Genomic DNA, 26199 nt, shown 5'->3' with positions numbered 1-26199 from the left:
GTCACTGGTGTTGTTTTGTCCCTCCTCCCATATGCATACAAAAATACAGTAATATGAATATATTGGTAAAATAGGAAACATAATCTGCGGAGGGAATTTGTCAGTCAATTCATCAAATGTTAAACACTGGGAGGAGCTTTAGTTTTTATCTCAGTAACAGATACAATGCTTGATAGAAGAGGGAGATGTTGCTGTAAATAAAGTTCATAGAGACAGGTGGGTTTCACTATAGATCAGTGTTCACGTTAAATGGTGTGTTCCGCTTCCTGTGTAGCAGTGTCTACATATTGAATATCTATTGGAAACTGGTAGGAGGCGCAAACTCATCAGTAGATAAATATCCAGTTCTATTCATTTTATTGAACTAACATTCTGTATTACAAAACACATTTTTGATAGATTCTTCTTTAATTTAAGTAATTTGATTAAACATTTTTTTTTCTCTTCATATTGTGATAAATCTTGGGAACCATAACTTATTTTCTTTTCTTTTAATGATTTAGTATTTCCTTCACAACTCCTCTGTGAGTCCTTGCATACTACTTCCAGCTGGTTCTCTGATTGCTTTTAATACCCATCCCCCTCTAGCTTGTTATCACTTAGAAGCTACACGTGATGGTACTCACCTCCTGCCTTCCCCCAACACTCCCTCCACCGTGCAGTGAATTCTAAGTTGCACACCAATTTCTTAACCCTTGCTTATTTGTCTAGCATTTAGATTTAAGGTCTCTTTAATCATACAAAGATTTTTCAGAAATCTCCTCTGAGGCTTTGTTAATGCAGACTAATAATTCAGGAGACACTTGAAGACCACGTCCATGATCCATTATTGCAAGGAAATTTATAACCCTGATCAATGTAAATCTCTCTTCTTTTCAGTAGCATAGTATAAAGTTTTGGAGGAACCTAGTGCAACATTGATCACAGCTTTTGAAGTGATATATTTGTATATCTTCATGTTGCTGAATTTTTTTCTTTAAAGTAAATTAAAATATTTTTGTTTAGTTTTTTTGTCTTCATTTTTAAAAAGTATATATTACATTTTGTGGTCCATATTTCTGTGTAATAAAAATGAAATTGCTTTTTTTTCTTTCATGTATGTTTGTGTATATAATTAGTGTTAATCTTTCTCTCTCCCTCTTCTTTTTTTTTTAAAGACGTGCTACATATGTGACGAGCAAGGAAGGGAAAGCAAAGCAGCTACTGGTGCTTGTATGACCTGCAATAAACACGGATGTCGACAGGCTTTCCATGTAACCTGGTAAGTTTAGTTTGCCTGCAAATAGATTGTGCTCAAAGAGAAGTATCCAAAGTTCTCTCCTTGTTTTGTTCTAATATTAAGTTGCTGTGTATTCATATTTGTGTTTATATTTACCGGGGGCAGACTGAACCCAACCAGGGCCTCCGGACAAAAATCAAGGAAGAGCAGCCCTATGCCCCTTCCTCAACCCACCGCCTGCCTACTTCACCCCCACCAGGGTCCCAAACCTGCAGGGACAGGGCTTTCAACAATCATGGGTCAGGGGGCCCCCACAGCCACCAACCCTCCACCCAGGGACCCCCAAACTACACGGTCCCCAGAGCAGCAGAACTCCTATCCAGGCACAGGCCCCCACCCTTAACTGCTTAGTTGATGACAACTGCGCTAGCTCACGATTATCTGCTCCGGGCCCCAGCTCACAACCACTAGCTCGGCTGTTCCATACTAAAATTTGCCTGTCTACTGCCGCCAATTCCCTTAGTCGCAACCACTACACTAGCTGATTTAACAAACTTTGAGCATTAGAAGCACACTAGGGACCCCCTTACATGCTGGACTCTCGGACCAGGTCCTATTGCCCGACTGTTAAGTTCACTGCAGATATATTTGTATAACATGGTATCATTTTATGTTTAAAGCCTACCTATACACTCACATAAAATAGTTGAATCATTCTTGTACAATTAAATTGGTATGTGTGTCACCTTCTGCTGTCTTATCACCCTTGGTCTGTAGCTGGGCTCTCTAAGAAATTCTCAGGATACAATGTGAGCCATTATGCAGCCACCAATCAGCAGCTTCTGAGTCTACCTAGGTATTCCTTTCAACAAAGGATATCAAGAGAACAAAACATTAAATAAATACATTGAAAAGTTGTTAAAAATAGCATTCTCTATCTGAATCATGAAAGAAGAAAACAAGAAGTTTCATGTCCCTTTTTAATGCCTCCAAATCACAATCTCAATCTAGTTATTTTCTTGCATTTTTTTTTTCTTTTTACTGAAAATGATTGTGTTCTGCTTGGTTTAGGCTACTACCCCTATATCCTGTCTACATAATGTCTCTGCTGTAGCAATTTGCTACTATGGTTGGTTCTGGAACTACAAAAAATATGGATCATTCCTTTGCTCAAGTAGTATTATTAAATGGCTCAGATTATGTCCTGAGAATTTCCAGCATCTCTTTGTTTTGTAGTTTTGTTTCAGTGTCAAATGTATCAAATGAAGAGATTAATTAGGAGGGAGAAGTTAAGAGTCTAAATGCTGTTAAAAAGCTTTAAATGTTTTTTTTTCTTTCTTTTCTTATCCCATTTGTGGTTTATCAATTATGTTTTAAAGGGACACTCAAGTCAAAATTAAACTTCATGATTCAGATACAGCATGCAATTTTAAACAACTTTCCAATTTACTTCCATTAACAAAATGTGCACAGTCTTTTTATATTTATACTTTGAGTCACCAACTCTTACTGAGCATGTGCAAAAATGCAAAGCATATACGTATATGCATTTGTGATTGGCTGATGATTGTCACATGATACAGGGGAGTGGAAATAGACATAACTTTAATAGATTTTTGTTAAATAAATTGCACTCATTTGAAGTTCAGACTAAGTGCTATTGCATTGTCTTCTTATCATGCATTTGTTTATTATGCAAATGTACAGTGTTGACTGGTCCTTTAAACAAATGATCTCAGTTTGGCCAAGACTCTACTGCTTCAGTGTTTGTTGATTTTTTTATAACTCTTTTCTTTTACCCCTTTTGGAAATTGAAAGGTTAGAGGGGGGAGGGTAAGAGAGCCGTTTGGGGGGCTCAGGGAGGTTGGGTGATAAGGGGGGATCCTACACTGCAGAAAATTATTTAATAAAAAACCCTTATTTTTATACTGGCAGACTTTATGCCAGTACTTAAGATGGGAATGATCCTTGGGGGGTGGGGAAGGGAAGAGAGCTGTTTGAGAGGGGTCAGGGAAGGATCAGGGGGGGGGGATGTGTCAGGTGGGAGGCTGATCTCTACACTAAAGCTAAAATTAACCCTTCAAGCTACCTAAATAACCCCTTCACTGCTGGTCATAATACAAGTGTGGTGCACTGCAGAATTTAGCGGCCTTCTAATTACCAAAAAGCAATGCCAAAACCATATATGTCTGCTATTTCTGGACAAAGGGGTTCCCAGAGAAGCATTTACAACCATGTGTGCCATAATTGCACAAGCTGTTTGTAAATAATTTCAGTGAGAAACCTAAAATTGTGAAAAATTTAACCTTTTTTTTTTTTAATATAGCAAAATGGGCCTAGATCAATACTTTGGGTTGTCTACTAAAAAAATATATATACATGTGAAGGGTTATTCAGGGATTCCTGACAGATATCAGTGTTAGAATGTAACTATCGCTAATTTTGAAATAAAAATAAATGGTTTAGAAATAGCAAAGTGCTACTTGTACTGATTGTCCTATAACTTGCAAAGAACATGTAAGCATTGGGATATTTCTAAACTCAGGGCAAAATGTAGAAACTATTTAGCATGGGTGTGTTTTGGTGGTTGTAAATGCGTAACAGATTTTGGAGGTCAAAATTAGAAAAAGTGTGTGTTTTATTTTTAAAATATTTTTCATCCTATTTTATAAAAAATGTTTTAAAGTAAATTATAAGATATGAATAGAAGGACCATTTATTGGCAAGAAAAATGGTATATAATATGTGTGTGTACAGTAAAATGAGTAAGAGGAAAATTACAGCTAAACACAGAAATGTAAAAACTGCCCTGGTCCTTAAAGGGACAGTATACTGTAAAAGAGTTTTTCCCTTAATGTGTTTACAATTGCTTTCTCCAACATTGGTGTGTCCGGTCCACGGCGTCATCCTTACTTGTGGGATATTCTCTTCCCCAACAGGAAATGGCAGAGAGTCCCAGCAAAGCTGGCCATATAGTCCCTCCTAGGCTCCACCCACCCCATTCATTCTCTTTGCCGTTGCACAGGCAACATCTCCACGGAGATGGTTAAGAGTGTTTTGGTGTTTAAATGTAGTTTTTATTCTTCTATCAAGTGTTTGTTATTTTAAAATAGTGCTGGTATGTACTATTTACTCTGAAACAGAAAAGGATGAAGATTTCTGTTTGTGAGAGGAAGATGATTTTAGCAGACAGTAACTAAAATCGATTGCTGTTTCCACATAGGACTGTTGAGATGAAGTAACTTCAGTTGGGGGAAACAGTTAGCAGACTTTTCTGCTTAAGGTATGACTAGCCATATTTCTAACAAGACCATGTAATGCTGGAAGGCTGTCATTCCCCCTCATGGGGACCGGTAAGCCATTTTCTTAGTCAAACAAACAGAATAAAGGGCTTATTATGGGCTAAAAAACTGGTAGACATTTTTATGGGCTAAATCGATTGCTTTATCTGGGCATTTTATTCAGATTTATGCTGACAATTCGCATTTATAAACTTGGGGAACGTTTATTAAACGGCAGGCACTATGTTAGACACCTTTTCCAGCAGGGGGCCTTCCTAGTTGTAGGCTGAGCCTCATTTTCGCGCCATTACTGTGCAGTTGTTTTTTGAGAGCAGGGCATGCAGATGCATGTTTGAGGATCTAAAAATTGCTGGAAAAGCTTCTAGAAGGCGTCAATTGGTATCGTATTCCCCTCTGGGCTTGGTTGGGTCTCAGCAAAGACTATAGCTGGGACTGTATAGGGGTTAAATTTATAAACGGCTCCGGTTCCGTTATTTTAAGGGTTAAAGCTCTGAAATTTGGTGTGCAATACTATTAATGCTTTAAGACACTGTGGTGGTAATTTTTGAACAATTCCTTCATACTTTTTCACATATTCAGTAATAAAGTGTTTTCTGTTTAAAATTTAAAGAGACAGTAACGGTTTTGTTTTAAAACGTTTTTTGTGCTTTGTTGACAAGTTTAAGCCTGTTTAACATGTCTGTACCTTCAGATAAGCTATGTTCTATATGTATGAAAGCCAATGTGTCTCCCCATTTAAATTTATGTGATAATTGTGCCATAGCGTCCAAACAAAGTAAGGACAGTACTGCCACAGATAATGAAATTGCCCAAGATGATTCCTCAGATGAGGGGAGTAAACATGATACTACATCATCTCCTACTGTGTCTACACCAGTTTTGCCCACGCAGGAGGCCCCTAGTACATCTAGTGCGCCAATACTTATTACCATGCAACAATTAACGGCTGTTATGGATAACTCCATAGCAAATCTTTTATCCAAAATGCCTACTTATCAGAGAAAGCGCGATTGCTCTGTTTTAAACACTGAAGAGCAAGAGGGCGCTGATGATAATTGTTCTGTCATACCCTCACACCAATCTGAAGTGGCCATGAGGGAGGTTTTGTCAGATGGGGAAATTTCAGATTCAGGAAAAATTTCTCAACAAGCTGAACCTGATGTTGTGACATTTAAATTTAAATTAGAACATCTCCGCGCACTGCTTAAGGAGGTGTTATCTACTCTGGATGATTGTGACAACTTGGTCATTCCAGAGAAATTATGCAAGATGGACAAGTTCCTAGAGGTTCCGGTGCACCCCGACTCTTTTCCTATACCCAAGCGGGTGGCGGACATAGTAAATAAGGAGTGGGAAAAGCCCGGCATACCTTTTGTTCCCCCCCCCCTATATTTAAGAAATTATTTCCTATGGTCGACCCCAGAAAGGACTTATGGCAGACAGTCCCTAAGGTCGAGGGGGCAGTTTCTACTCTAAACAAGCGCACTACTATTCCTATCGAAGATAGTTGTGCTTTCAAAGATCCTATGGATAAAAAATTGGAAGGTTTGCTTAAAAAGATTTTTGTACAGCAAGGTTACCTTCTACAACCAATTTCGTGCATTGTTCCTGTCACTACAGCAGCGTGGTTCTGGTTCGAGGAACTAGAAAAGTCGCTCAGTAGAGAGACTCCATATGAGGAGGTTATGGACAGAGTTCAAGCACTTAAATTGGCTAACTCTTTTATTTTAGATGCCGCTTTGCAATTAGCTAGATTAGCGGCGAAAAATTCAGGGTTTGCTATCGTGGCGCGCAGAGCGCTTTGGCTAAAGTCTTGGTCAGCAGATGTGTCATCCAAGACAAAATTGCTTAGCATCCCTTTCAAAGGTAAAACTCTATTTGGACCAGAATTGAAAGAGATTATTTCAGACATCACTGGGGGAAAGGGCCACGCCCTTCCACAAGATAGGTCTTTTAAGGCTAAAAATAAGTCTAATTTCTCCAACATAGGTGTGTCCGGTCCACGGCGTCATCCTTACTTGTGGGATATTCTCTTCCCCAACAGGAAATGGCAAAGAGCCCAGCAAAGCTGGTCACATGATCCCTCCTAGGCTCCGCCTACCCCAGTCATTCTCTTTGCCGTTGTACAGGCAACATCTCCACGGAGATGGCTTAGAGTTTTTTAGTGTTTAACTGTAGTTTTTATTATTCAATCAAGAGTTTGTTATTTTAAAATAGTGCTGGTATGTACTATTTACTCAGAAACAGAAAAGAGATGAAGATTTCTGTTTGTATGAGGAAAATGATTTTAGCAACCGTTACTAAAATCCATGGCTGTTCCACACAGGACTGTTGAGAGGAATTAACTTCAGTTGGGGGAACAGTGAGCAGTCTCTTGCTGCTTGAGGTATGACACATTCTAACAAGACGATGTAATGCTGGAAGCTGTCATTTTCCCTATGGGATCCGGTAAGCCATGTTTATTAAGATTGTAAATAAGGGCTTCACAAGGGCTTATTAAGACTGTAGACTTTTTCTGGGCTAAATCGATTCATTATTAACACATATTTAGCCTTGAGGAATCATTTAATCTGGGTATTTTGATAGGATTATATCGGCAGGCACTTTTTTAGACACCTTTCTCTTTAGGGGCTTTCCCAAATCATAGGCAGAGCCTCATTTTCGCGCCGGTGTTGCGCACTTGTTTTTGAGAGGCATGACATGCAGTCGCATGTGTGAGGAGCTCTGATACATAGAAAAGACTTTCTGAAGGCGTCATTTGGTATCGTATTCCCCTTTGGGCTTGGTTGGGTCTCAGCAAAGCAGACACCAGGGACTGTAAAGGGGTCAAAGTTAAAAACGGCTCCGGTTCCGTTATTTTAAGGGTTAAAGCTTCCAAATTTGGTGTGCAATCCTTTTAAGGCTTTAAGACACTGTGGTGAAATTTTGGTGAATTTTGAACAATTCCTTCATATTTTTTCGCAATTGCAGTAATAAAGTGTGTTCAGTTTAAAATTTAAAGTGACAGTAACGGTTTTATTTTAAAACGTTTTTTGTACTTTGTTATCAAGTTTATGCCTGTTTAACATGTCTGAACTACCAGATAGACTGTGTTCTGAATGTGGGGAAGCCAGAGTTCCTTCTCATTTAAATAAATGTGATTTATGTGACAATGACAATGATGCCCAAGATGATTCCTCAAGTGAGGGGAGTAAGCATGGTACTGCATCATTCCCTCCTTCGTCTACACGAGTCTTGCCCACTCAGGAGGCCCCTAGTACATCTAGCGCGCCAATACTCCTTACTATGCAACAATTAACGGCTGTAATGGATAATTCTGTCAAAAACATTTTAGCCAAAATGCACACTTATCAGCGTAAGCGCGACTGCTCTGTTTTAGATACTGAAGAGCATGACGACGCTGATAATAATGGTTCTGAAGGGCCCCTAAACCAGTCTGATGGGGCCAGGGAGGTTTTGTCTGAGGGAGAAATTACTGATTCAGGGAACATTTCTCAACAAGCTGAACCTGATGTGATTACGTTTAAATTTAAGTTGGAACATCTCCGCATTCTGCTTAAGGAGGTATTATCCACTCTGGATGATTGTGACAAGTTGGTCATCCCAGAGAAACTATGTAAAATGGACAAGTTCCTAGAGGTCCCGGGGCTCCCAGAAGCTTTTCCTATACCCAAGCGGGTGGCGGACATTGTAAATAAAGAATGGGAAAGGCCCGGTATTCCTTTCGTCCCTCCCCCCATATTTAAAAAATTGTTTCCTATGGTCGACCCCAGAAAGGACTTATGGCAGACAGTCCCCAAGGTCGAGGGAGCGGTTTCCACTTTAAACAAACGCACCACTATACCCATAGAAGATAGTTGTGCTTTCAAAGATCCTATGGATAAAAAATTAGAAGGTTTACTTAAAAAGATGTTTGTTCAGCAGGGTTACCTTCTACAACCAATTTCATGCATTGTCCCTGTCGCTACAGCCGCGTGTTTCTGGTTCGATGAGCTGGTAAAGGCGGTCGATAGTGATTCTCCTCCTTATGAGGAGATTATGGACAGAATCAATGCTCTCAAATTGGCTAATTCTTTCACCCTAGACGCCACTTTGCAATTGGCTAGGTAAGCGGCTAAGAATTCTGGGTTTGCTATTGTGGCGCGCAGAGCGCTTTGGTTGAAATCTTGGTCAGCTGATGCGTCTTCCAAGAACAAGCTACTTAACATTCCTTTCAAGGGGAAAACGCTGTTTGGCCCTGACTTGAAAGAGATTATCTCTGATATCACTGGGGGTAAGGGCCACGCCCTTCCTCAGGATCGGCCTTTCAAGGCCAAAAATAAACCTAATTTTCGTCCCTTTCGTAGAAACGGACCAGCCCAAAGTGCTACGTCCTCTAAGCAAGAGGGTAATACTTCTCAAGCCAAGCCAGCTTGGAGACCAATGCAAGGCTGGAACAAGGGAAAGCAGGCCAAGAAACCTGCCACTGCTACCAAGACAGCATGAAATGTTGGCCCCCGATCCGGGACCGGATCTGGTGGGGGGCAGACTCTCGCTCTTCGCTCGGGCTTGGGCAAGAGATGTTCTGGATCCTTGGGCGCTAGAAATAGTCTCCCAAGGTTATCTTCTGGAATTCAAGGGGCTTCCCCCAAGGGGGAGGTTCCACAGGTCTCAGTTGTCTTCAGACCACATAAAAAGACAGGCATTCTTACGTTGTGTAGAAGACCTGTTAAAAATGGGAGTGATTCATCCTGTTCCATTAGGAGAACAAGGGATGGGGTTCTACTCCAATCTGTTCGTAGTTCCCAAAAAAGAGGGAACGTTCAGACCAATCTTAGATCTCAAGATCTTAAACAAGTTTCTCAAGGTTCCATCGTTCAAAATGGAAACCATTCGAACAATTCTTCCTTCCATCCAGGAAGGTCAATTAATGACCACGGTGGATTTAAAGGATGCGTATCTACATATTCCTATCCACAAGGAACATCATCGGTTCCTAAGGTTCGCATTCCTGGACAAGCATTACCAGTTCGTGGCGCTTCCTTTCGGATTAGCCACTGCTCCAAGGATTTTCACAAAGGTACTAGGGTCCCTTCTAGCTGTGCTAAGACCAAGGGGCATTGCTGTAGTACCTTACTTGGACGACATTCTGATTCAAGCGTCGTCCCTTTCTCAAGCAAAGGCTCACACGGACATTGTCCTGGCCTTTCTCAGATCTCACGGATGGAAAGTGAACGTGGAAAAGAGTTCTCTATCTCCGTCAACAAGGGTTCCCTTCTTAGGGACAATAATAGACTCCTTAGAAATGAGGATTTTTCTGACAGAGGCCAGAAAAACAAAACTTCTAGACTCTTGTCGGATACTTCATTCCGTTCCTCTTCCTTCCATAGCGCAGTGCATGGAAGTGATAGGTTTGATGGTAGCGGCAATGGACATAGTTCCTTTTGCGCGCATTCATCTAAGACCATTACAACTGTGCATGCTCAGTCAGTGGAATGGGGACTATACAAACTTGTCTCCGAGGATACAAGTAAATCAGAGGACCAGAGACTCACTCCGTTGGTGGCTGTCCCTGGACAACCTGTCACAAGGGATGACCTTCCGCAGACCAGAGTGGGTCATTGTCACGACCGACGCCAGTCTGATGGGCTGGGGCGCGGTCTGGGGATCCCTGAAAGCTCAGGGTCTTTGGTCTCGGGAAGAATCTCTTCTACCGATAAATATTCTGGAACTGAGAGCGATATTCAATGCTCTCAAGGCTTGGCCTCAGCTAGCGAGGGCCAAGTTCATACGGTTTCAATCAGACAACATGACAACTGTTGCGTACATCAACCATCAGGGGGGAACAAGGAGTTCCCTGGCGATGGAAGAAGTGACCAAAATCATTCTATGGGCGGAGTCTCACTCCTGCCACCTGTCTGCTATCCACATCCCAGGAGTGGAAAATTGGGAAGCGGATTTTCTGAGTCGTCAGACATTGCATCCGGGGGAGTGGGAACTCCATCCGGAAATCTTTGCCCAAGTCACTCAACTGTGGGGCATTCCAGACATGGATCTGATGGCCTCTCGTCAGAACTTCAAAGTTCCTTGCTACGGGTCCAGATCCAGGGATCCCAAGGCGGCTCTAGTGGATGCACTAGTAGCACCTTGGACCTTCAAACTAGCTTATGTATTCCCGCCGTTTCCTCTCATCCCCAGGCTGGTAGCCAGGATCAATCAGGAAAGGGCGTCGGTGATCTTGATAGCTCCTGCGTGGCCACGCAGGACTTGGTATGCAGATCTGGTGAATATGTCATCGGCTCCACCATGGAAGCTACCTTTGAGACGAGACCTTCTTGTTCAAGGTCCGTTCGAACATCCGAATCTGGTCTCACTCCAGCTGACTGCTTGGAGATTGAACGCTTGATCTTATCGAAGCGAGGGTTCTCAGATTCTGTTATCGATACTCTTGTTCAGGCCAGAAAGCCTGTAACTAGAAAGATTTACCACAAAATTTGGAAAAAATATATCTGTTGGTGTGAATCTAAAGGATTCCCTTGGGACAAGGTTAAGATTCCTAAGATTCTATCCTTCCTTCAAGAAGGATTGGAAAAAGGATTATCTGCAAGTTCCCTGAAGGGATAGATTTCTGCCTTGTCTGTGTTACTTCACAAAAAGCTGGCAGCTGTGCCAGATGTTCAAGCCTTTGTTCAGGCTCTGGTTAGAATCAAGCCTGTTTACAAACCTTTGACTCCTCCTTGGAGTCTCAACTTAGTTCTTTCAGTTCTTCAGGGGGTTCCGTTTGAACCCTTACATTCCGTTGATATTAAGTTATTATCTTGGAAAGTTTTGTTTTTGGTTGCAATTTCTTCTGCTAGAAGAGTTTCAGAATTATCTGCTCTGCAGTGTTCTCCTCCTTATCTGGTGTTCCATGCAGATAAGGTGGTTTTACGTACTAAACCTGGTTTTCTTCCAAAAGTTGTTTCTAACAAAAACATTAACCAGGAGATTATCGTACCTTCTCTGTGTCCGAAACCAGTTTCGAAGAAGGAACGTTTGTTGCACAATTTGGATGTTGTTCGCGCTCTAAAATTCTATTTAGATGCTACAAAGGATTTTAGACAAACATCTTCCTTGTTTGTTGTTTATTCCGGTAAAAGGAGAGGTCAAAAAGCAACTTCTACCTCTCTCTCTTTTTGGATTAAAAGCATCATCAGATTGGCTTACGAGACTGCCGGACGGCAGCCTCCCGAAAGAATCACAGCTCATTCCACTAGGGCTGTGGCTTCCACATGGGCCTTCAAGAACGAGGCTTCTGTTGATCAGATATGTAGGGCAGCGACTTGGTCTTCACTGCACACTTTTACCAAATTTTACAAGTTTGATACTTTTGCTTCTTCTGAGGCTATTTTTGGGAGAAAGGTTTTGCAAGCCGTGGTGCCTTCCATCTAGGTGACCTGATTTGCTCCCTCCCATCATCCGTGTCCTAAAGCTTTGGTATTGTTTCCCACAAGTAAGGATGACGCCGTGGACCGGACACACCTATGTTGGAGAAAACAGAATTTATGTTTACCTGATAAATTACTTTCTCCAACGGTGTGTCCGGTCCACGGCCCGCCCTGGTTTTTTAATCAGGTCTGATAATTTATTTTCTTTAACTACAGTCACCACGGTATCATATGGTTTCTCCTATGCAAATATTCCTCCTTAACGTCGGTCGAATGACTGGGGTAGGCGGAGCCTAGGAGGGATCATGTGACCAGCTTTGCTGGGCTCTTTGCCATTTCCTGTTGGGGAAGAGAATATCCCACAAGTAAGGATGACGCCGTGGACCGGACACACCGTTGGAGAAAGTAATTTATCAGGTAAACATAAATTCTGTTTTTCGTCCCTTTCGCAATTTCAGGAACGGACCAGCCTCTAATTCTGCATCCTTTAAGCAAGAGGGTAATGCCTCACAACCCAAACCAGCCTGGAAACCGATGCAAGGCTGGAACAAGGTTAAGCAGGCCAAGAAGCCTGCCACTGCTAACAAAACAGCATGAAGGAGTAGCCCCCGATCCGGGACCGGATCTAGTGGGGGGCAGACTCTCTCTCTTTGCTCAGGCTTGGGCAAGAGATGTTCAGGATCCCTGGGCGCTAGAAATAGTTTCTCAAGGTTATCTCCTGGAATTCAAGGAACTACCCCCAAGGGGAAGGTTCCACATGTCTCACTTATCCTCAAACCAAATAAAGAGACAGGCATTCTTACATTGTGTAGAAGACCTGTTAAAGATGGGAGTGATACACCCAGTTCCAATAAAGGAACAAGGAATGGGATTTTATTCCAATCTGTTCGTAGTTCCCAAAAAAGAGGGAACTTTCAGACCAATTTTGGATTTGAAGATCCTAAACAAATTTCTCAGGGTACCATCGTTCAAGATGGAAACCATTCGAACGATTCTACCCACTATCCAGGAAAGTCAATTTATGACTACCGTAGATCTAAAGGATGCGTACCTACATATTCCTATCCACAAAGAACATCATCAGTTCCTAAGGTTCGCTTTTCTGGACAAGCATTACCAGTTTGTGGCCCTCCCATTCGGGTTAGCCACTGCTCCAAGGATTTTCACAAAGGTGCTAGGGTCCCTTCTAGCGGTTCTAAGACCGAGGGGCATTGCAGTAGTACCTTACTTGGACGACATTCTAATACAAGCGTCGTCCCTGTCAAAAGCAAAGGCTCATACGGACATCGTTCTAGCCTTTCTCAGATCACACGGATGGAAGGTAAACATAGAAAAAAGTTCTCTGTCTCCGTCGACAAGAGTTCCCTTCTTGGGAACAATAATAGATTCCTTAGAAATGAGGATTTTTCTGACAGAGGTCAGAAAATCAAAACTTCTAAGCTCTTGTCAAGTGCTTCATTCTGTTCCTCGTCCTTCCATAGCGCAGTGCATGGAAGTAGTAGGGTTGATGGTTGCAACAATGGACATAGTTCCTTTTGCACGAATTCATCTAAGACCATTACAACTGTGCATGCTCAAACAGTGGAATGGGGATTATACAGACTTGTCTCCAATGATTCAAGTAGATCAAAAGACCAGAGATTCACTCCGTTGGTGGCTGACCCTGGACCATCTGTCCCAGGGAATGAGCTTCCGCAGACCAGAGTGGGTCATTGTCACGACCGACGCCAGTCTAGTGGGCTGGGGCGCGGTCTGAGAATCCCTAAAAGCTCAGGGTCTATGGTCTCGGGAAGAATCTCTTCTCCCGATAAACATTCTGGAACTGAGAGCGATATTCAATGCTCTCAGGGCTTGGCCTCAGTTAGCAAAGGCCAGATTCATAAGGTTCCAATCAGACAACATGACGACCGTTGCGTATATCAATCATCAGGGGGGAACAAGGAGTTCCCTGGCGATGAAAGAAGTGACCAAAATAATTCAATGGGCGGAGGATCACTCCTGCCACCTGTCTGCGATCCACATCCCAGGTGTGGAAAACTGGGAGGCGGATTTTCTGAGTCGTGAGACATTCCACCCGGGGGAGTGGGAACTCCATCCGGAGATCTTTGCCCAAATAACTCAATTATGGGGCATTCCAGACATGGATCTGATGGCGTCTCGTCAGAACTTCAAGGTTCCTTGCTACGGGTCCAGATCCAGGGATCCCAAGGCGACTCTAGTAGATGCACTAGTAGCACCTTGGACCTTCAACCTAGCTTATGTATTTCCACCGTTTCCTCTCATTCCCAGGCTGGTAGCCAGGATCAATCAGGAGAGGGCCTCGGTGATCTTGATAGCTCCTGCGTGGCCACGCAGGACTTGGTATGCAGACCTGGTGAATATGTCATCGGCTCCACCATGGAAGCTACCTTTGAGACAGGACCTTCTTGTTCAGGGTCCATTCGAACATCCAAATCTGGTCTCCCTCCAGCTGACGGCTTGGAGATTGAACACTTGATTCTATCGAAGCGTGGGTTTTCAGATTCTGTGATAGATACTCTGGTTCAGGCCAGAAAACCGGTAACTAGAAAAATTTACCATAAAATATGGAAAAAATATATCTGTTGGTGTGAATCCAAAGGATTCCCATGGAATAAGATAAAAATTCCTAAGATTCTCTCCTTTCTACAAGAAGGTTTGGAGAAAGGATTATCTGCAAGTTCTCTAAGGGGACAGATCTCTGCTTTATCTGTCTTACTACACAAAAGACTGGCAGCTGTGCCAGATGTTCAATCATTTGTTCAGGCTCCGGTTAGGATCAAGCCTGTTTACAGACCTTTGACTCCTCCCTGGATTCTAAATCTAGTTCTTTCAGTTCTTCAAGGGGTTCCGTTTGAACCTTTACATTCCATAGATATTAAGTTACTATCTTGGAAAGTTTTGTTTGGTTGCAATTTCTTCTGCTAGAAGAGTTTCAGAGTTATCTGCTCTGCAGTGTTCTCCGCCCTATCTGGTGTTCCATGCAGATAAGGTGGTTTTTGCGTACTAAGCCTGGTTTTCTTCCTAAGGTTGTTTCTAACAAAAATATTAACCAGGAGATAGTTGTACCTTCTTTGTGTCCGAATCCAGTTTCAAAGAAGGAACGTTTGTTACACAATTTGGACGTAGTCCGTGCTCTAAAATTCTATTTAGAGGCTACAAAAGATTTCAGACAAACATCTTCCTTGTTTGTTGTTTATTCTGGTAAAAGGAGAGGTCAAAAAGCAACTTCTACCTCTCTTTGCTTTTGGCTTAAAAGCATCATCCGATTGGCTTATGAGACTGCTGGACGGCAGCCTCCTGAAACAATCACAGCTCACTCCACTAGGGCTGTGGCTTCCACATGGGCCTTCAAGAACGAGGCTTCTGTTGACCAGATATGTAAGGCAGCGACTTGGTCTTCACTGCACACTTTTGCCAAATTTTACAAATTTGATACTTTTGCTTCTTCGGAGGCTATTTTTGGGAGAAAGGTTTTGCAAGCTGTGGTGCCTTCCGTTTAGGTAACCTGATTTGCTCCCTCCCTTCATCCGTGTCCTAAAGCTTTGGTATTGGTTCCCACAAGTAAGGATGACGCCGTGGACCGGACACACCAATGTTGGAGAAAACAGAATTTATGCTTACCTGATAAATTACTTTCTCCAACGGTGTGTCCGGTCCACGGCCCGCCCTGGTTTTTTAATCAGGTCTGATGAATTATTTTCTCTAACTACAGTCACCACGGTACCATATGGTTTCTCCTATATATATTTCCTCCTGTCCGTCGGTCGAATGACTGGGGTGGGTGGAGCCTAGGAGGGACTATATGGCCAGCTTTGCTGGGACTCTTTGCCATTTCCTGTTGGGGAAGAGAATATCCCACAAGTAAGGATGACGCCGTGGACCGGACACACCGTTGGAGAAAGTAATTTATCAGGTAAGCATAAATTCTGTTTTTTTTACCAACTGCAGAGTAAAAAATGTATGAAAATTAGCTTTTTAAGGTTTATTTCTGTATATTAAAGCTCTGATTTTGTGTTTTGAAGCCACAGCCTAATAAAATAGGTTGAGCTTGTAGGTATAATCAGATCTCATTACTGTATCACATTGTGTACATAAACCTGCTTCTTTATCTTATATCTGTCCTTAAAACAATCACCAATACTTTGAGAGAACAATGGAAAATCAACATTTTATTACCTTATCTCTGCTTTAACACACTGGGAGTGTAATTTCTTCTGCTGGCTGTGTTTACAAAGCTTATCTATAGCTGGTACGTGCGGCCACAAACTTTCAGAATAGGTGGGGATACCACATGCTAAATTAACAATTTCAAATGCCAATATAAGGGTAAAGGAGCTTATTGTAAACAATTTAATACACTCCAGCAGGTAAAGTGGATCATTGGGAACAAATTAAAGGGGAGACATTTTTTGAGTAAACTGTCCCTTTAACGGTAAGAAAATTGAATTATAGTCTGGTTACTAAGGGGTTAAAATAAAATTTACTGTCTGATTAATGCAATAAAAAAAATAAATGGGTTTCATGTCCCTTTACATCCAACACTAAACAGGGTGTAGCAGAGCCATATTTAAGTCAAAGTGTCCAGGGGTCTACATCCTTCCACTGCTTTACCCAAGGGTGTTCTATGGAACTTTTGCTGGAAGATTAAAGATATCCGCTCTGTTACTGAGTTGATGGCTTTTATCTATTATGCCTCCAACAGATAAAGGGATATGAAACACAAACATTTAATTTCGTGATTCAGATAGAGCATTTGATTTTGAACAATTTTCTAGCTTAATTCTATTATCAATTATTCTTCATACTTTTGTTATCTTTTGTTGAAAAGCAGGGACATATGCTTAGGTGCCGGCCCATTTCTGGAGTACTGTATGGCAGCAGTTTTGCTAGAATGTTATTTATTTGCAAGAGCACTAGATGGCAGCACTATTTACTGCCATGTAGAGCTCCAGATGCCTACCTAGATATTGCGCCAGTACAGAAAATCGTGGTAACAAAGCAAATTTGATAAAATAAGTAAATTTGAAACTTTTTAAAAATGGTGTAGTCCGAATCACAAAATATATTATTTGGGTTTCATATCCCTTTAAATGCAGAAGCATACAAGGGGCAAAAGGTGTTCCTCCACAGGCCCTTAGTTCTTTTGGGACATTTGTAAGAATTTACTTTTCTATATCCCATAGAAAAGACTGTACTTTAGAATCTAATGTTTCCACACTACCACTGAAGCAGTGGCTGAAGGTCTCTCCCATTAATCTTAGGATGGAGCATATCCATTCCATGTTAAAGGGACAGACTACACTAACATTGGTCTACATTAAAATTGTTATTGTTTAAAAAGATAGATAACGCCTTTACTACCTATTCCCCAGCTTTGTACAACCAACATTGATATATTAATATACTTTAAAACCTCTAAATTTCTACCTGTTTCTAAGCCTCTATAGACCACCTCTTATCACATGCTTTTTTATTTGCTCTTCACAACAGGAGACTGCTAGTTCATGTGGGCCATATAGATAACATTGTGTTCACGCCTGAAGTTATTTAAGATTTAGCACAACACAGTACTAATTGCAAGTCAGTAGATAATAAATTAAGTCATTTGATCAGGGGACTGTCAGAAGATGCTTAGATGCAAGGCAATCACAGAGGTAAAAAGTATATTACTATAACTGTGTTGGTTATGCAAAACTGGGGAGTGGGTAATAAAGGGATTACCTATCTTTTAAAACAATAAAAATTCTATTGTAGACTGTCCCTTTAAGGAAAGTATTGTTGCCTTAGAGGTAGATGATACTGCCGCTACTGATTACCACTGAACATAATCAATAAATATTTTCAATTCTTTCAACCAGCTCCAAAACATCTGGCTGTCTTTCCAGTTCCCAACTAAGGAATTGAATAAACTAGGTGTTCCTTTTATTGAGTCAGCCAAATTTAAATATATTTCCCCTATATCTTCTGCCAACTTTAACGTTTGTGATATTATTCCTAGGGTGGACGGAGGAATATCCACTCTGCTCAGCTGACTGCAATTCCTTTTGAGGAAAGCTCATCCTTCAGGGATCCCATTAATGGGAAAAGTCTTTTATAGGCAATCCTTCCACTTCCAGGTTTTATGCTCAGGCCAGCTGTTATTGTAGCTTGTGTTTCTGCAGCTACTGCAATCTGCTGTGATAACCTTTCAGAAATTTCTGGAGAAGCTTTTCTGGAAGAGATCCAATATAGCTTAAATTTAGTCAGGACCACAACCGCCTTTAATGTGATGTGTCTGTGCAAATGATAAATGTTAATGTAAAAAGAGCTGCTATGGCTGTTCTAGCTGGACGAGACAGGACAATATTTTGTTTGGACCAGGATGCAATAACCATAACCAATCACTGGAAGAGCTTTCCTGCCACAAGATAAAGCCTAAAGGCAGAATTAGGTCTGCTGGATCTTTTTGACAATCTAAGATTCATAAAACTCCCTCCTCCTCTAACCAGAGACCGTGCTGACCTAAAGCATTTTGGTAACCTAACAATTCCTGGTCCAAATCCATACCAACAAAGAAACCCACTCCTGCCTCAAAATCAGCATGAAGGTGCAACCCCCATTTTTGATGAAGCTCTGGTAGGGGGCAGATTGAATCTTTTTCAAGAGGCTTGAGAGAGATCTGTTTGGAAATAATTTCTCAGGGGTTCCGAATAGTCTTTCGATCAGAACAACTTGAGGAAGATTCCTGCTTTCTCGAGTTCAGGGAAATCTCTTGAAGGCTACAGCCTTTTCTGACTTGTGTAAAAGACTAAGACAATAGGAGTAATTGCTTCTGTCCCAGTTTCAGAAATAAACCTGGTATTCTACTCCAAACTTTTCAAAGTATAAAAAATGGAAGGTACATTTGGACCTTAAATTCTAAACAAGTTTCTGAAAATGCCAACTTTCAAAATGGAGACAATTCGCACTGTACTTCACTTAAAGCAGTAGGGTCAGTTAATGACTACCATATACTTAAAATATGCCTCTTTACATATGCTGATTCACAGTGATCATGTAAGGCTCTGGAGATTTGCCTTTCATAACAAGCATTATCAGTTTGTGGCGCTCCCATTTGGTCTGCAAACGGCACCTAGTCTTTACAAAAGTTCATAGTTGTTAAATCAACCTACCAAAAAGCCGCTTGACTCCTCAGATCCAAGTAGCCTTCCTATGTTCTATAATCGACTCAGTGACTGAGACTTTCTCTAACAGAACAGGGCAGACCTAAATTGAAACAGGCCCTGTGTTCAACTCTAACTTAACCTCTTCCTTCAGTTGCTCAATGCATGGAAGTTGTAGGTCTTATATGCAGTTCCATTTGCCAGGTTTCATCTGTAGCCTCTCCAAATAAGAATTCTGCAGCAGTGGAACAGCGATTACAAGGCTCTGTTTTAGGAGATCCCGTTGGACCCCAAGACAAGACTCACCAATCCCTTGTTTAGGGTCATCCAATCCCTTGCTTAGGGTCATCCTTTCTTTGGCCAGCATGGGTTATGATCACCTAGGGTTACCATCCCTCCCTTATTTTCAAGAAAAATATTACATTTTGAGCTCAGGAAAATTTCACTTTTTTTTTCTTTCTAAGGCTTATTCTGTTAGACTTTGCATTTATCATGGACTTGAAGTAATGAAGCCTCTTTTGGATATTTCTATTACTGATGTTAGTGTTTGGCTATATTTGAATTACATCTGGTAGGAAGAGAAGGTTATGTACATGTAGGAAAGGAGTTCCAAAGACTTGAGTAGTTTTGTTTTGTTGTATGTTGTCGTCTTTTTATTTTATTTTATTTTTTTATCTTTTTGTTGCTTTCTTTATTTATGCTAAATGGCAGAAGCTTATAAACCAATCAGTAAAATAACATAATATATTTGAAACACTTTATTTATTGGTAAGTTAAAATGTTACTTTGTCTCCAAGTAAAATAAGCATTCATATTTATACATTTAAAAAAACAAAAAGAAAGCAGAAATAAATATTTTGAAGAAATGGATCCAGGTAATTTAGTAGCATTAATATTATGGTTATAAGTATTCTCATTGCTGATATTATTCATTCTAGGAGGAGTACTAGTAACGTTGTGTAACTGTGTTGTGTTTTACATTTACAAATATGAGATGGTATTGAATTTAAATATAAAATCACCTTTTTTTTATAAATCTTTTCTGAGGTTGGAACAACGTTAACATTTTCCTCCTTGTTACAGTGCGCAATTTGCTGGACTTCTTTGTGAAGAAGAGGGAAATGGTGCAGACAATGTCCAATACTGTGGTTATTGTAAATACCACTACAGCAAGCTGGTAAGGGTATACAAGAAATATATTGCTGAACAAATCACACTATTGTTAACACTAATTTCATAAACTTCCCTTTAAACAAAAAAAAAAAAAAAGCAAATGCACAAAGTTCACCTGTGACTGTATTTATATGCAAGTTATTGGAGGGATTATGCAGGTTATGGAAAAACAGAGTATGTAGCAGTTCCTTTTAATGTCTCATGTGAGAGCCATGACTTAACAAGATTTACTGAGCTGATGTTAGCGTTCCTATGCTAAGACAATTGTTTTTTATATAATAAGAACATATGCAAATATGTGTTAAAATGTGTTACATATTTTGGAGTTTGGCTTGGGTAATGTCAGGTTTACCCGAGTAATCCTAGGATTACCCGGATTTCTTACTTTACCCGTAACAACATACTGGGACATTTGGACAAGATTTTCAGAGCTTCCCTATTTATATTTTTCACCATTAATTCATAGAGATTGATATAAATCAGAGGCTATTTAAAGTGATCGTAAATTTTAGATAATCAAATGCCATATATGTAATCTTTGCCACTAAAAAAATGTGTACCTTTTTAATCTATCCGTGAAAAGGGTTTAATCTGTGCCTATATAGTAATGCTTCTATTACAATGTTATGCCGGCCCACTGGACAATTCCAATGAACATCCAATCAGTGTGTGTGTCATATAGGAAGCCTATGTAGAGTGGGTTGGACTGCTCTGTCAAAGCCCAGTGAAAAGAGGAAATTAAGGGGGGGTGGAGGAGCAGAAGATACCAAGTAGGATTATAAATCTTTTATTATAATAATAAAAAAACTCCAATACCCCCAGGAATTATAATGTAGCTTTATGCCTAAACTTTCTTTATACACTCTTATAAATACTACAAATAAATTACTAGCGTTTGAGACCACGGTAAGATGTTCATTTTTATTTGCATAAAAGTGAATGATAGTTCCTAATAAGTGGTGTGTAATTGGATCATTCTAAAGTTGATATTCATTGATGTTGACTCCAATATATGTGTTTTAGTCTAAACACTAAACTTTTGCATTTTACATCAAATTTCCCTCGTTGTTATACCACTACCATTTGCCATTTCTATTCTCTTTTCCCACATACAAGAACTATCCCTTTAAGGAAAGAGGCAGCTTGCAACTCATAAACCTTTTTATTTCTTTTTAATTTTTATGATTTTCCAGATTGTTTTAGCCTCTGGAGAAGGGTGCAAGGAAGCGTAACACTGACTAGCTTTCTGCACATGCAATTTGGCCTGGCCAGTTTTTTTTTTTTTTTGTTTTTTTTTGCAGTTAAAGGGACAGTAAACACTTTGGGATTTTTATATACATTTAGTTATGTGTGATAAAACAACTTTGCAATATATCATTATTATTTTTTGCCCCGTTTCATGTAATTTAGCTCTTAAAATTGTAGAATTTCTAATTCTTAGAACTTGAAATTAACCCTGCTTACTTATCACCGCAAACCCTGCTAGTATCTTTCTAGTGACTTTGAAACCGTTAATTTTATACTAATATTACGAGGGTGGTAAGCCTGGTGGTCTGCAGACTCGAGCCTGGATTGGCTCTTACAAATAAGGCACATGTGGGGTACGGTTTATCTATGGAAAACAATTGCAAAAAAAAAAAAATAATGTTTTAGTTTTGGCTGATTGGTTATTTTATAGCAACAAAACAGAAATGTCTTGTAATTTAGTGTTTATTATTAATGTGGCCTCTAACTCCGGGAATAAATAATGTACATAAACTTCCAGATGGCCTTAATAAGTATCTGTATAAAGGTTTAAATGTTTTGTGTAGGATACAAATGCAGTGCTTTGAGACATTGTTTGCTGTGGTATAAACATAATCTATATTATATAGCCTCTATTCCCTGAAATAATACTGTTTTAGCAGCTAATCATAAATGTTCTTATTTAAATTAGTTTCTTTCCTAAGATATGGTGAGTCCACGGAATCATCAATTACTAGTGGGAATATCACTCCTGGCCAGCAGGAGGAGGCAAAGAGCACTACAGCAAAGCTGCTATATATGTCACTTCCCTTGCCATAACCCTCAGTCATTCCTCAAGGAGGAGGTGAAGTTTTGGTGTCTGATCTGCAATAACATTTTTTTTATTTTAAAGCAGAGTAGGTTTGCTCTGATTTTTCTAAAGGTCTAGCCTTAGCCCATGTTAGTCTCTTCAGGGCAGTGGTGGCTTTTAAGTAATTGGGAACTTGTGGGGTATAATTCTCACTGCGTTTTCCCAAAACATTTTGCTGCTCTATTTAGAGTAAACTATTTAAGTTTACTCAGTCTTTCTTTATTTCCACAGGTCCATGTGAGGGATGGCATCCTCTCAAACCAGGTGAGCTGTCCTGCTGCCGGACAGATGAATATTAAGGTAAGTTCCAATTTTATTTTTCTATGTAGCAGGAAAAAATTTGGCAGTTATTCAGCTGAAACGCTGCAGGGGGGCGTTTTTTATTATTCCTGTCAGGGTGCAGTTTTTTATGGCAGTTTATTTTATTGATGGCTCAGTAAGGATCTGTTTTTAGTAACGGATTATGTACTTTTTTTTTTGTTTGTTTGTTTTTAAGCCTGTTTTCAAGAAAGTTGTTTTGTTTTTTTTTAAAAAAAAAGGCTTTTTTGTTTGCTGTAGGACCGCCCCTTTTAGGGAGGTTCTGATTCTTTGATGTCAGTTTTTTTGGCGCTTTTTTTTACTTCCTGTAAGAGTGAGGTGTGCATATTTCTGATGCTCTGCTGTTTTAGAAGGCTTCTTGCTGTTTCTGCTTCTCTGGAATCCGGATTGTAAACAGGATCATTTTTTTCCTCAGTTTGCTGCGGGTTGTAGGTCAGGTAGGGCACCTCAGTAATTCTGCTGAGGTGTAGTGTTTTTTTTGGTAAATTTAAAGGGAACATTTTATTTAAGAACTTTTTTTTTTTTTTTTTTGGTTCTGTATTATATCCTTTTGTTAAAAGATAAAGAATCTAACCTTTTTTTTATTTTTTTATTATTTGCTTCTTTTTTTTGTATTATGGTCCAGGAGGGCTGTGCAGGATTTTACCTGTAGTTTATGTTTTGATGCCCAAGTGGAACCCCCAGTACCTTTTTGTTCATGTATTAAATTAACTTTAGCTTATAAAAATAGATTTTTTTTTTTTTATTCTGAGCCATCATTAGCTAAGGCGAATGCAGTTCATGAGCTTCTTGTTTCAGATGTGCCGCAGCTTTCTCCTCAAGCGTCCAAATCCTATTCATCTGCACATGCCTTGCGTTTCCTCTCATGCTCTGTCTGGAGTTACTTTGCAAGATATTGCTGCCCAGGTATCTTCTGCGGTATCTGAAGCACTGTCTGCTTTTCCCATGCTGCAGGGAAAACGCAAAAGGAATTTTAAAGAAACAGTAAGTAAGGGAAAACGCAAAAGGAATTTTAAAGAAACAGTAAGTAAGGTTTCTGATCCTGAGGTGGCTAGTCAAAGTCTTTCCTCTCAGAAGTCTGATTTTTGTGTATCTGAGGGTGAAATTTCGGTTCAGGCAGTATAATTCCTTCTACTGATGCTGAAGTTGTGTCCTTCAGATTTAAGCTGGAACACCTCCGCTTGTTACTTAAGGAGGTTTTGGATACCTTGGATGACTCCGATACTACTATCGTTGTTAACACTAAGAAGTCTAGTAAGCTGAACAAGTATTTTGATGTTCCCTCTGCTGTGGAGGTTTTCCCGGTTCCAGACCGTGCTTCTGAGATTATTGCACGAGAGTGGGAGAGACCTGGTATTCCTTTTTCTCCATCTCCTATTATTAAAGAAAATGTATGTTCACCTAGGTCTTCAATGGCAGCCTGCGGTGTGTATTGCTACTGTTACCAGCGCTGCAGCTTACTGGTTTGATGCTTTGTCTGATTCTATTCAGACAGATACTCCTCTTGAGGAGATCCAGGGCAGGATTAAGGCTCTTAAGGTTAACCAATTCCTTTATTTTGGATGCTTCCTTACAGGTCATTAAACTGGGAGCAAAAATGTCTGGTTTTGCGGTTCTAGCTTGCAGAGCCCTTTGGTTAAAATCCTGGTCTGCGGATGTTTCTTCTAAATCTAAGTTATTAGCTATTCCCTACAAGGGTAAGATCTTGTTTGGACCTGGTTTGGCTGAAACTTTTTCAAATATCACAGGAGGAAAGGAATCTTTTCTTCCTCAGGATAAGATGAATAAGCAGAAAGGGCATCGGAGTAATTTTCGTTCCTTTCGTAACTTTAGAGGTAAACCCTCCTCTTCCAAGCAGGAAACTATCCAAGTCTTCCTGGAAGTCTGGTCAGTCTTGGAACAAGGGGAAACAGTCTAAGAAGCATGAAGTCAGCATGAAGGGTCGGCCCCCCGATCCAGGAACGGATCTAGTAGGCAGCAGGCTTTCTCAATTTGAACAGGCTTGGATACAAGATGTCCTAGACCTGTGGGCCGTGGAAATTGTATCTCATTGGTACAAGATAGAATTCAAGACTTTTCCTCCCAGAGGTAGGTTTCTTCTCTCAAGATTATCTGTAGACCTTATAAAGAGAGAGGCGTTCTAAATTGTATCAAGGATCTTTTTGCCCTGGGAGTTATAGTTCCAGTTCCTCCGCAGGAACAGGGTCTGGGATTTTATTCAAATCTGTTTGTGGTATCTAAGAAAGAGGGGACTTTCAGACCGATTTTAGGCCTAAAGTGTTTAAACAAGTTCCTCAGTGTCCTGTCCTTCAAGATGGAGACTATATGTTCCATTATTCCTTTGATTCAAGAGGGTCAGTTTATGACAAGCATAGACTTAAAGGATGCGTACCTTCATGTTACCATTCACCGGGATCATCACAAGTTTCTAAGGTTTGCTTTCTTAGACAATCATTTCCAGTTTGTGGCTCTTCCTTTCGGCCTTGCCACAGCTCCGAGAATTTTCTCAAAGGTCCTAGGGGCTTTTTTGGCAGTGATCCAGTTTCGGGGAATTGCTGTTGCGCCTTTTCTGGACAACATTCTGGTTCAGGCGCCGTCTTTTCAGCAAGCAAACTTTCATACAGAGATCTTGTTGTCTTTTCTTCGCTCCCACGGTTGGAAGGTAAATCTGAGAAAGAGTTCTCTGATTCCAGCCACAAGAGTAGTGTTTTTAGGGACCATAATAGACTCCCTACTAATGAAGATATTTCTGAGACAGGTCAGAAAATCAAAAATCTTCGACTCTTGTCTTGTCCTCTCCTCTGACGTCAGTGGCTCTATGTATGGAGGTAATTGGTCTGATGGTAGCTTCCATGAACATCATTCCGTTTGCTCGGTTCCATCTCAGACCTCTGCAGTTATGCATGTTATGGCAATGGAACGGGGACTATGCAGATCTGTTTTCGCAAATAGTTCTGGTTCAGGCGACAAGGGACTCTCCTCTGTGGTGGTTGTCTCAGGATCCCTTCTCCCAGGGAACTTGCTTCCGCAGACCTTCTTGGGTGATCGTGACCAAGGATGCCACCCTTCTAGGTTGGGGAGCAATTTGGGGGTCATTGAAGACTCAGGGTCTTTAGACTCGGGAGAAATCAGTTCTCTCTATAAACATTCTAGAACTGAGTGATTTTCAATGCTCTACTGGCCTGGCCTCAGCTAGCCTTAGCCCGGTTTATCAGGTTCCAGTCGGACAACTTTAACTTTGGTGGCGTACCCCAAGGCAGAACATAGTGCGATCTGCGATCTTATCGCAGAAACTGGAGCCTGCCTGCAGAAAAAGAATGGCCAGGTCCGTTAAGCATAGAATTTTTTTTAAAAGGATTTTTTTTTTTTGGCCAGTGCAGTGCTTTTAAATTGACAACCGGCACATTTTTACTGCAGTACTTTGCAATTATTGGCTAATGGCTGCTCTGCTCCTGAAACTGATACATTTTAGATACAATATACTTTTACCCGCCAGAACTCTGTGACTGTCTGCGACTGCGAG

General features: G+C 40.6%; 1 protein-coding gene across 1 annotated transcript in view; it reads left to right on the top strand.

The window, feature by feature from the left end:
- Window positions 1-26199, top strand: part of MLLT10 (MLLT10 histone lysine methyltransferase DOT1L cofactor) — a gene marked incomplete in the record, with an annotated part of 665806 nt that overhangs the window by 177330 nt on the left and 462277 nt on the right. The window contains 2 exon segments of the mRNA XM_053713959.1: window positions 1158-1261; window positions 20174-20267. Coding sequence (XP_053569934.1) covers window positions 1158-1261; window positions 20174-20267 — 198 coding nt within the window.

Source organism: Bombina bombina, chromosome 5 (genome assembly GCF_027579735.1).
Source record: "Bombina bombina isolate aBomBom1 chromosome 5, aBomBom1.pri, whole genome shotgun sequence".
Classification (NCBI taxonomy): Eukaryota; Metazoa; Chordata; class Amphibia; order Anura; family Bombinatoridae; genus Bombina; species Bombina bombina.
This window is presented reverse-complemented; position numbering and strand designations above follow the sequence as displayed.